The 11,157-nt window shown below is 31.2% G+C and overlaps 2 protein-coding genes across 2 annotated transcripts; both read right to left on the bottom strand.

The window, feature by feature from the left end:
- Positions 1-2,471: 2,471 nt before the first annotated feature.
- Positions 2,472-4,640, bottom strand: LOC110622624 (zinc finger protein CONSTANS-LIKE 1). Its single transcript, XM_021767204.2, has 2 exons — positions 3,619-4,640; positions 2,472-2,960 (listed from the first exon to the last, which is right to left on the bottom strand). The coding sequence occupies exons 1-2, from the start codon at positions 4,387-4,389 to the stop codon at positions 2,622-2,624; spliced, it is 1,110 nt and encodes a 369-aa protein (XP_021622896.1). The 5' UTR covers positions 4,390-4,640; the 3' UTR covers positions 2,472-2,621.
- A 1,705-nt stretch (positions 4,641-6,345) lies between these two features.
- On the bottom strand, positions 6,346-10,680 carry LOC110618891 (serine/threonine-protein kinase 16). Its single transcript, XM_021762167.2, has 6 exons — positions 10,268-10,680; positions 9,944-10,086; positions 9,060-9,203; positions 8,584-8,769; positions 8,124-8,248; positions 6,346-6,910 (listed from the first exon to the last, which is right to left on the bottom strand). The coding sequence occupies exons 1-6, from the start codon at positions 10,488-10,490 to the stop codon at positions 6,685-6,687; spliced, it is 1,047 nt and encodes a 348-aa protein (XP_021617859.1). The 5' UTR covers positions 10,491-10,680; the 3' UTR covers positions 6,346-6,684.
- Between the last annotated feature and the right edge of the window lie 477 nt (positions 10,681-11,157).

Raw genomic sequence — 11,157 nt, 5'->3', positions numbered from 1 at the left:
ATTAATTTGTTAATAATCGCAATATCTAAAATTAAATAGTAAATCTGCCTTTATTATTACCGTTGTAAGTGTTGTTGGAAAAAACACATTCATAAAAAAAACCTATAATATTATAATTTACAAAAACCCAATAAAATAATTAAAAATAATAAATAAATAATATAAAATTATTATTTACATGAACAGAATGAATGCAAATATATACTAAGATTCTATTCAGGAACATTTTTCCTTCCTTAATTAGAAAAGGGTTTTTTCAAATATTGTGAGTAACAAATCTGAAAACACGTTTATTTTCTATTGTAGGTAGAATTTATTCAATCATTCTCTCAAATGAAAATTCTGCTTCAGAGAAATCCAATGTGTTTCTAAGATTTTGGACTGAATTTTTTGTTGGTTTGAAAATTTGATTGCATATTGATCCTTTAATATTGTCAAGAAAGAAAGGGAATCCTTGTGCAAAGGAAATTCACCATCATATCATAGAGATACTATATTCTTTTTTTTTTTTTTTTTTTGGAGATCTTATCTCATGAAAAATTTGAAGCATTCAAGTTGGCTACCTCAGCCACTCCATAGGAATAGTATTTGGGACACTTGCTTATATCTTGAAGTCTCTCTCTTCTCTTCTTTCCCTTTTGCTTTGCATGATCTCTTCTTTTGTTCTTTTTGATTTCCAATCTTCTTGTTTCTCCTCACAAAATGAAAAGTTCTTGCCTTATAACCAAAGAAAAGTTGTTAAGACTTCCAAGCCAAAAACACAAAGATGTGAGGTTACAAATTCTCAGTGAAGAATATAATTTGCCCCACTTGAAAACCACCTACTGTTGATCACATGGTAACAATGGTGGTTTCAGTTGTAAGGACAAGAACCAGAAACTGAGAGCTTTTGTGAGTGGAGAAAAAAGAAAACTGAGGCTAGCCAATGACACAGCTGAAATAGATACCTCAGAATGAAAGAAAGAAAGAGGCAGGCCCAAGAATCAAGAGCTATAGAAGGCTACAGAAGCCAAAGGTGTATGCCAAAAGTAATTAAATTCTCTCTTTGGATAAGAAAGGTATATGGGAGTTTTGGATTCATGCAATGCGTTAAGCCATTAACTTCAGGAGAGCCTCTCCTTCCACTACTTTCCCTGTGGTTGAGCTTTGTTCTACTTTTTTGTGAATATCTTTCCCACCAGAAAGGTGAAAAGTGCATTCATCTTTTAGAAATCTCACTATTCAGAATAATCATTACTTCTTCATCATATGAAGATCAATGTTATAGATTTAGATAAGTGATCCATTTATCCCAAAACTACCAAAAAAAAAATCATAGCTTTTGCAAATTTTACAACAGATAGAAATATCATATCCGCCAACTACAAGAAAAGTATTGTTAAATCTAACGCATACTGCTAGGCACGCGTTTTTATAAGAGAAAGATAAGAATGGAAAAAGAGAATGATTGGACCGATAAGATCAATGTGAAATTCAACACATTTCTCGATAAAAAATTCTGATACTATGTTAAATTTGAATCAGACCTAATTCACTCCAAAAATTAGTTCCAGAGACAAAGATTATGATCCATAGACAAAGACTATGATCCATATAAAAAGTACATTATCTTTTCATAACCAACGTAGAATTTAACAGTTTTCTATCGACGCGAGATTCAACGGTTACAATGGTCAAAGTTCAAAAATTGATTTGTAATTTGAAAATCAAAATAAAAGTCAACTAAAACATCTATCGGTTGATATTGGATTCAAACTCGAGATTTTCCCACCAGTTTTAACTATTTTAATATACCACTAAAATAGAACTCAATGGTTTGTAGAAATCATCAAGAGAGATGGAAACTTGAGTCAAACTAGTAGTTCCAGACTGTGATCTAGCTAAAAAGTGTTAAAACAGAAAGTAGAAATCTCATTCATAACTCTAACAATTTCAATAAGACACTTGGATGCTACTGTGCTTTACAAGAGTTTCCTACTATAGCTTCCACTGGGAGATGTTATCTTTGTTGCTTTAGAAGTGATTGAAATTTATTCTACTTTGTGCAGATTTCCCATCAGAAACGTATAAAAGTGCAACAAGCTTTTATTAAAGATCAGGGATGAGATTATATTCCTTCTTCAGAATGAAACTTCACAATCTGTATTGCAGCGAGTAGTCCTTTTCTTTTCATCCCTTTTCCTCCCTTTCTGGGTGCACAGAAGAATGTTAATAAAACAGATTGGACTTAAAGGATTGCCCACATTTTTAAATATCTAAAATACCTGCTGCTCAAATACTATCGCCTAAACTCAAAAATTATAGTAGTCTCAATATTGAAGTAGGGACAAATTCTGATAAAATATTGATAAAATGGATCGAGCTAGCTCAAGGATAGAAAATTGTTAGATTTTTATATTTAGTATTAAATACATGTCCCAAACAAATGGGAAATTCATTGTAGAAGAAGAAACTATGAACACAAATTCATAGACAAAAGCTATATATCCAATTCAATAGATACTGATATGCTCAGAGAACAATGAGTTTTATTTTACTTTAGCCAACTTCTTAAGTTGAAGAAAAATAAAAACAGCATTAGCAAGAACTGCACTAAAATCAAATAACTCAGTTTCTATCCCTTATCCTATTTGGTATGATGGAACAATTCCATAGCCATGATCTTCTCTTACTTCAAACTCCATATCTTTTTTCCTTACAAATCGACCCTTGACTCTTGGTCTATTCTCTGCATTAGCCTTTCTAGTGGCATATCTTATTTTCTTCTCAAATTTCCTTGATTTCCTTTTCTCTCTAAATCTTTGGACTCTTGCTTCTCTATTTGTTTGTGTAAATTGCAGTGGCATCAACAGTGAAGGACTTGGAAGGAGATCAGTGCTTCCATTTGGAAATCGAGAATATGAATTTGGGATGCTGCTTGTTGTCAGTAAATATCCAGCATTCGTAAAAGGCACAGTGACCTGGTTTTCAATCACAGCAGAAAATAAGAATCAATTGTAATCTTAAACCAGAAAAATTACAAAAAGAAATTTCTGGGAAGCTTTGAAAATGATATGTAAGTTCATATACGCAGTTGGATCTGATGATCTCAATCAAGGAGAGCTACTGAAATTTTCTGGAACACTTCAGCAATAATTGCAGAGATTCCTTAGGAATTTAACCTGTTCTTAGCAAACTTCTATCAGGAAAGCTCTTACATGACAATGAAGATTTTATTTTAGTAATAGCTAAATCAAATTTAGAATAGAATAAAGGGGAAAGTGAGAGACAAGCATTAGTAGAGAATCTCAAGTAGCTTTGCTCTCTTTCAACTTTATCTATTCATGAAACATGCATCTCTATGTCACATTATCATTTACAATTACAATTAGTAGTAGGAGAATATTGATCTAAAAGAATATCCTGCATAACTATCCAATTGTTAAAATCTTGTCCGCAGGAGCCAATAAAGAATTGCTAAATATAATCCTTAATCAAGATATATGTATGTTTTTTACTTCTTAAAACAAACACCATGAATTTACCATAGTTTCCAATAATTGTCAAAATAAACCAACTTTAAGGAATACCCACTTGAAAAAATCAGGAAAGAGTGGTGAACTGGTTATAGAATCTTACATTCTGACTAGTTGCAGTAGTGTTGAAGAAAGCAGCTTTAGAGGATTCATACCAGCTTTCAACCAAAATATTCTGCTGTTGTTGTAGCTGAAGTTCTTGTTGTTCCTTTGCTACAAAAGATTGAACTGGAACAACACTATCACTCCCACTATCTCCTTGATGAACACCAGATAGTTGCTGCTGATCATTGTGGTCTTGGTACTGATACTCACTACACAAATTATATTCAATAAGATCCAAATACTCATCACCATCGTTACCATTTGTAAATCCACTGTTAGTCAGGTTATCATTATCATCAAGATCAAGTAGCAACCAAGAATCTGTTTCTTCCTCTTCTAATAATTCTTCTCTAAACTTGTTTGCCGTGACTTCATTTTCTGTACTGTTCAACATCGGCTCCCGAAACTCCTCCTTGCAAGTAGTTGAGGACGTGTTAACTGTAGAAGAGATGGGAAGTACTGGGACCCTGTTATGGCGGCGAGCCAATGGATTGGCCAAGTGTATTTCATTGTCACAGTTGATGCATAGATTTGCTTCATCAGCCTGACAAGTAAAAGCAGCTGGAGCATTTTCACAAACAGTGCAAATCCAGACACGCTCATGCTGCGAAGCTAAGGGATTTGCTTCGTGGATGTACGCATCACAACTGTTACAGAAGTAAGCTGAGTGAGTATGGCAGTAGAGAGTGCAGGTTTCTGCATGACATGTGTCGCACTTACGAGCCCAGTTGCTAGGATAGCCATCTCCATCTGAACACACCTTCGACATAGTTGTCTTAACAAATACAAGCCATAGCTGAAATCTAATTGTGTTCTATGAGTTCATGCCAGTAGGAGTAGTGAAGTAGAAGAAGATAGAGTGATAACTGTGAGTGAGAAAGAACATAGTGATAAAGAGAGAGAATCCAGGAGCTTCTTTTCGTTTTGAAGTGGCAGGAAGAGGGTGGTCCGACAATCTTGTGGTTGCTGTGCTTCACCGGATGGAGCTGTGAGTGGAGAGAAATTATATAATACATCAAAGGAATTCTACATGGGATAGCGAATCAATCATAAATTGTCATATTTATATGGTGGGTATCAAAAAGTTAGTTGGTGATAAGAGGCTATATATATTCTCACCTAAAATAGTAAATTATATTTTAATTCTTAAATTTTAATATAATTAATAAATCAATTATTATATTTTTAAAATTCAACGCTTAAATTTCTATATATCAATCCATCTAAATTGAATGGCCTTTCTTTCATAATTTCATCAGTGAACCGATTAAAAAAAAATAAACTTTTTAAATATCTAAAATATTTTCATAAATATTTAAATCATTTTCAATAGAAATTTTATACTGTATAAATTATATTTTGGCTTCCTAAATCTTACATTAATTCTTATATTTTTAAAATTAAATTTTTAAATTTCTCTATATTTAATTTATTTAAAATTATAAATTTTTTATTTATTATAAACATTAATTTAAATTTAGTGGATAGTGAAACTTTTTTTGAAAGTATATATTTTTTTTAAAATACTCTATAAAAATTTATAACTTACTTAAGAATTACTTAACATCACTTAAAAATAACTGAAGTTATAAATATTTTATAAAAATTTTGAAATTATAAGTATTAAAATATTTTAATAAATGAAAATTAAAAAATAATAAACATTAAAATTAATTAAATGAAATATTATAAATAAAAGTTAATTAAGTTTTTTTAAATAAAAAATAAAGGATCAAATTGTTTAAATTATAATAAATAAGGACGGATCGAAAAAATTTAAATATATAATTTTAAAAATATAAGAATTAATTTATTAATTATATTAAAATTTAAGAATTTAAATATAATTTATATATTTAAAAAAATAATAAAAATATTTTCACACTTTTAATAATAAAAATAAATAAAAAAATTTTTAATTTGAAAGAATTAACCGTAGATAAATTTAAATATTCTATCTTAAAAGGCTTAAATAATTCTATTGTATCGGCATTATTGCATACTTCTTGTTGACTGGCTACATGATGTCATATGCTGATCAGGTGCTCAGTGGGGCTCACTCCTTGTTCTTTAATCCTTTGTTACAATGAAAGCGGAAGTGTGCATTGTCCATACTATAGTCTAATGAGAATAGGTGTCAGAATTAGCTGTCAGCTTTGCCACGTCAAAAACCATTATGGTAATTTTAAATAATATATAATAGATAATATAAAATTATTAAATAATTTAAATTAATTATTTTAAAATAAATAAAAAATTATTTGAACCGAATAGTTTCAATAATTAAAAATATTTTTTTAAAATTTTTCAACTTTCTTATATTTATTATTATCATAAGAATTTATGAAATACGTTTTGATTTGATTTGACAAAACTAAGGTATAATATGTAGGATGTCAGATAAAAATTTCAATCACCTAAATAAATCTTTTTTTGTTAATTATTCAGTATTTTTCTATTATGTATATCTAAATTTATAAAAAATTTAATTAATTTTTTTTAATAATCCTCCTATTTGTAATAGAAAATTTTAATTCTTTTTAATATCCCTCATATTGATTTTGATATTTGAAGGAAATTCTCCTTAATCTTATTTTTAGGGACACCTATCTTAATCCTTTAGCTTTTTATTTTGTCAATAATTTGATTCTTCCGTTCACATTTTCTGTTGGTGAATGAGTGTTTGTGCTGTGAAGGGAGAGAGAAAGTCCTTGAACAAAATACAAAATAAAATGAACTTTTTATATAAGTCCTAAAAAACATAAATCGGCGAGGATCGCCAATTATTATGGTTCAATTAAGAAATTGAATATTGGGGTGCCACAGGATGATCTTTTAATAAATTACAGAACATACTGCGACAACAAATACACTAACATCAAAAAATTTCAAAAATTTTTTTAAAAAAATTCACCTCTGTAAAACTCTTCTAACAGGGAACTTCTATTCGCTTTTGCTGCCATTTTCAAGTATTCTGAACATCCAAAATCCACTGATGCACAAGCTAGTTTTGGAAAGTGCTTGCTGCATTGACAATGCAGATCCCTTTTTGTTCCATTTCACGTCAGTGGGAAAACTTTGTGATCAGCTTGTCCACATGAATTATAATATCATTAATGCAAGGACGAACTGCAGGCTGCGGCTGAAGCATCCAGGTCACGAACTGACGTAAAGCTTCTGGATATGAAGGATTAGGGCCAGCAGGCCATTTTATTTGTGCATTTACGACAGCCAATTGTAAGCTTCCTCCAGATTCTCCAAGTGCATACTCAAATGGGGATACCCCATACCTGTTGAATAAGTCATAGGTAAAATATGACAGCAAACTTTAGAAATCAAAGAGGTCTAGCTCTCTAGCTTCCCATTTATGGGACTCCAATTCCACAATTACAAACTATAATAAAAGTGGAATGCTAGTAAGATGAGAAAATGTTTAATTTTTTACATTCTTTTATCTTTGTTTGGCATGATTCATTTTGCAAGAAAATAATTCAAATAAATTCTTGCAAAATTATGCAAGATTTCAACTTCTTTTTAAAATGAAAATTTTTTAAATTAAAAAGAATTAAATTCTTTCATTCCAAACAAGAGAGTTGGTAGAAAAGAAATTAATTGAATTGAATTTTTATAAAATTCTTGATTTCAAATAGAAGGTTAAAGATAGAAACTGAGGGGAGGGAAATCAAGCTTTTAAGTTCTTCTCCAAACCAAGTTCAAGCTTGATAGTTATTTGCTGAGCCAAGCATCAATGATCAAGTTTGAGCTTACTTTAAATCAAACCAAATTCAGATTTAGAAGGCCCTAAAATTGGAATGAGTCAAGCTTGAAGGATGTGAGTAATTGGTTTCAATTAGAATCAATCAAGCTAAGGGATTAAAATTTAAAAAAAAAAAGAAAAAAAAAAGAAAAAGAAAAAAAGAGAACTACTACAAAGATAATACCCTAAAATAAATTAGCTTAATTTCCAATGCTTTTTTTTTGGAAGCATGTCCAATGCTAAGATACCTACAATTAATAGTCAATAGACCTAAACTCAAGGCCTTAGTGCAATCTAGTTAGGGTCAGCTATATCTTTCTTTCCTCATCTCTGCTCAGTTTAAAGCTAAATTTTCTCCATCACTTTCACCCTTTTCATCCTAGGCCATCTAAGTGCCATCTGAGAATATCCAAATCTCGTAATTCATAGCAGTATAACAGAAATATGCAGAAAGTATAATTGAGATATTTTGCTAACCTACCCCTGATCATTTGCATTTTGTAATGTTGATTTCAACATCCCAAAATTGCCAATGATTCAGGATGCAAATCATGTTGTATGTGGTGATTTCTGGTACAACTAGCTTGAAACATCCTATAACTTAGCTTAGTCCCATTAGTTTTTGTCGATAATGGGTTTGTAAGAGTATGCAGAATCGATGAGCTGGAACAAAATGAAAAACAAGAAAGAAAACGACAGAGACTATCACATGAAAACAAAAATGAGGAGAGAAGATTGATCCTCACATTATTGCATATAGCGTGCATCCTAATGACCAAATATCAGTTCTCTCATCAATGTCTGCATGGCTTGGGCAATCCCACAATTCAGGAGCTCTAAAGGGTGCTGAACAATGCTCAGATGCCCAATCCTAGACAATAGGCAGCCAAAAGACAGTCATAATCACATTCACATGTATTGTCATAACAAACCAAACTTTACTGAAAAGCTTAAGCTAAGGTTGCCATATTAAGTACTTGGATTAAAATAATCTTTGAAAGTTTAAAATATTTGATATTAAGGACAAAGTAAAAATATTTTCAAACCATAAAATTTTAAAGATTATGTAACATATGTACATTAGTGAAGCTATATACAGCTATATTGGGGAATGCATGTATTGAGAAGTAAGCTGAGTCACAAGAGAATAATCAAGTATAATATAAGTAGAAATATGAAAATGGAAAGGAGAACAAAAATGTGAACCTGCAACTGCAGTGCCTCTGAACGAGATCGGATTTGTCTCCTTGCAGGTCGAGCACTCCCAAAATCCATCAATATGGCAAGAGGTGGCTGTCCTTTTCTATGTGTTAGAAGTACATTACCAGGTTTAAGATCATTGTGTGCATATGGAGGCTCAAGATTGTGCATATGTTTCAGTCCAGCACAAAGCTGCAAAAGAGATTTTTGTTGGTGATAAAGGTTGCAACGTACAAAATTATAACACAAATGCCTCTAGAGATGCCAATGATGCAAATGAAAAAGGAAAGCAAGAACATCCATAGACATTCTACTTAACTCCACAAGAAAAGAAACTTGAAAGATCATATCCAACTAGTGTATAGCCTTGCAATTTTCAAATAACAGTAACTCTAATGTTCGTTGATAAGATGTCTTAACACTAGAAAGGGAAAACATTAGAGAAAACCTCAGATATGAAGTAGGGGTTGATTGCTTTTTACCTGCCAAAATATTTGAAGAACATCTGATGTAGAAAAAAACTCCTTTTTGGCTTTCATAGCATTGGAATTGTCCAGTAAGGTTCCATCCAACTGAACTGGAAATAATAAATAAGCCTCATGGTTCCAAGAGCCCTCTTGATTAGTCTAGCAAATGGAAAATATTATGGCATAAAATCAATTCTGTGAAACAGAAGAGGATAAAGGCTTTATCAATGAAGTAATGGCGCTGCAAGATCACTACTGGCACTTCTAGAATCTCTCTGCATGTCTATTTGCAACAAAAACTCTTTATCTTTTAATCCAAAGTGTTCCTGAATCAGCCATCAATGAATATTTTGATTTTATAGAAGATCAACAGGATCATAATGATTGATAATTTACATCCGTACATAATTAAAGCTGAAGTTTTCAAGTTCTCTTAAAGATATGTGCATCATATGCAAATGCTAATATCATCTTCTGACATCCTATTCAAATATGGGAGTATGTGTGTACACACAGATATATATATATATAAATGATTTAAATTGCAACTTTATATGTCAAAACCTCAGTAGCATGTTCTAAAACTTACAAAATAATAATAATAATAATAAAGAAAATGTAGACCCATGTGCCCATGTCAAAAAAGAATCATCAATATGTCCTTTTCTTTATGTCTTACAGTGTTCCTCTTAACTTAACTGTGATCGTGCTTCTAATGGATAAGGGACCAAATTTCTAATTTGAAGTTGACTATAATAAGTAATGCACTGAACACCTTCAACTAAATCTACACCACATTAGAGAACAAACAGATCTTTTCTTTTCTTTTCTTTTTTGGAAAAAAAAAACAATAGAAAATAACCTCTAAGTAAACACGAAGAAAGTGTGGCAGTGATTACCTTCACTGCAATAATAGCATGATCAAGAAGAGGAAGCAGGTTGGGGTGGCAGAACAGGGATGAGACCCGAATCTCTTCCCGAACCAATTCCAATTGCTCCTTGTTCTGAATGAGAACTTTCTTCATTGCATAAGTTCCATCATCTGCATTATCATTTCAGTCACACCAATGCACCAATTACATTACAATATGATGCTAAATCAAAAGGATCAATTAGATCAGAGATTCAAACCATTGAAAACTCAAAACACCTAAATCCATGACAAAATTGCCAGAATTTTCCCCCCAAGTATCATCGATCAGGGATCAAAAAGGAAAATTTACCAGAGAGATGTGAAGTTTCCTTGACTTTCTTGGCAAGGCCACCACCGCCACCGGACGTGGAAGCAGAAGAGTCATTGACAACCTCCTTGACCAAGTAGACATAGGCGAAACCACCTTCACCTAGCTGCCTGACGATCCGGAACCTGTTTTCATTGATCCAAACGTCAGCTCCACCATTAACGGCGTCGTAGAGCGCATTCAGTCCGGAAAACGTACAGCCCATCTCAGTCTGTGTCTAAAAATGGCGTCTTTTCTCTCTCTGAGGTGTGAAACAGATGAATAGATCTTCTTCAGGTTCGCATTTCGATGAGAGGAAATGGTGGAGCGCAGAGAGGAGTGGATCTTGTATGTAACTCTCTCTGTGTCTGTATAGAATTGAAATCAACTTCTCTCCTCAAATTCAGTTATCGTCTTCCACTGCAATTTTATACACAATTGGTTATTCTATATATATATATATATATTCTGAATTAAATTTAATTTTTATTATTTAAATATTAGAGTAATTTATAATATAATCACTCAATTTTAGTAAAGTCTACAGTTTCATTTGTAACATTTTATTAATAAATAATTTAATTCCTAAAATTTCTATTTTATTAAAAAATAAACATTAAATTATAATAATTTATTTTTTTTAAATTTTACTTTTGTATAATAATATAGCCCTTTTAATTTTAATAATACGTAACAATTCAATTTTTAAAATTTTAATTTTTATAATAATTAAATCCTTTTAATTTGAATTGAATTTCTCAATTAATCATAAATTAACACTAATTTAGTAAAAAAATTAAAACATATTTACTAATATAATTTAAATAAAAAATAAAACCAAAACGGCTATCAACAAATAAAAAACCATTTTAATCCTAGAGTTTATCTAAAAT

Source organism: Manihot esculenta, chromosome 1 (genome assembly GCF_001659605.2).
Source record: "Manihot esculenta cultivar AM560-2 chromosome 1, M.esculenta_v8, whole genome shotgun sequence".
NCBI lineage: Eukaryota > Viridiplantae > Streptophyta > Magnoliopsida > Malpighiales > Euphorbiaceae > Manihot > Manihot esculenta.
The sequence above is the reverse complement of the archived record's forward strand: the minus strand, read 5'-3'. Positions and strand labels throughout refer to the sequence as shown.

Coding starts and splice junctions, on each gene's coding strand:
- LOC110618891 (XM_021762167.2), bottom strand. CDS start 10,490: ATGGGCTGTACGTTTTCCGGACTGAATGCGCTCTACGACGCCGTTAAT. Junction 8,770..9,059: donor TTCTTCAAATATTTTGGCAG/GTAAAAAGCAAT, acceptor TCTCTTTTGCAG/CTTTGTGCTGGACTGAAACA. Junction 6,911..8,123: donor TGCACGCTATATGCAATAAT/GTGAGGATCAAT, acceptor CTTATTCAACAG/GTATGGGGTATCCCCATTTG.
- LOC110622624 (XM_021767204.2), bottom strand. CDS start 4,389: ATGTCGAAGGTGTGTTCAGATGGAGATGGCTATCCTAGCAACTGGGCT. Junction 2,961..3,618: donor CTACTGCAACTAGTCAGAAT/GTAAGATTCTAT, acceptor ATTGAAAACCAG/GTCACTGTGCCTTTTACGAA.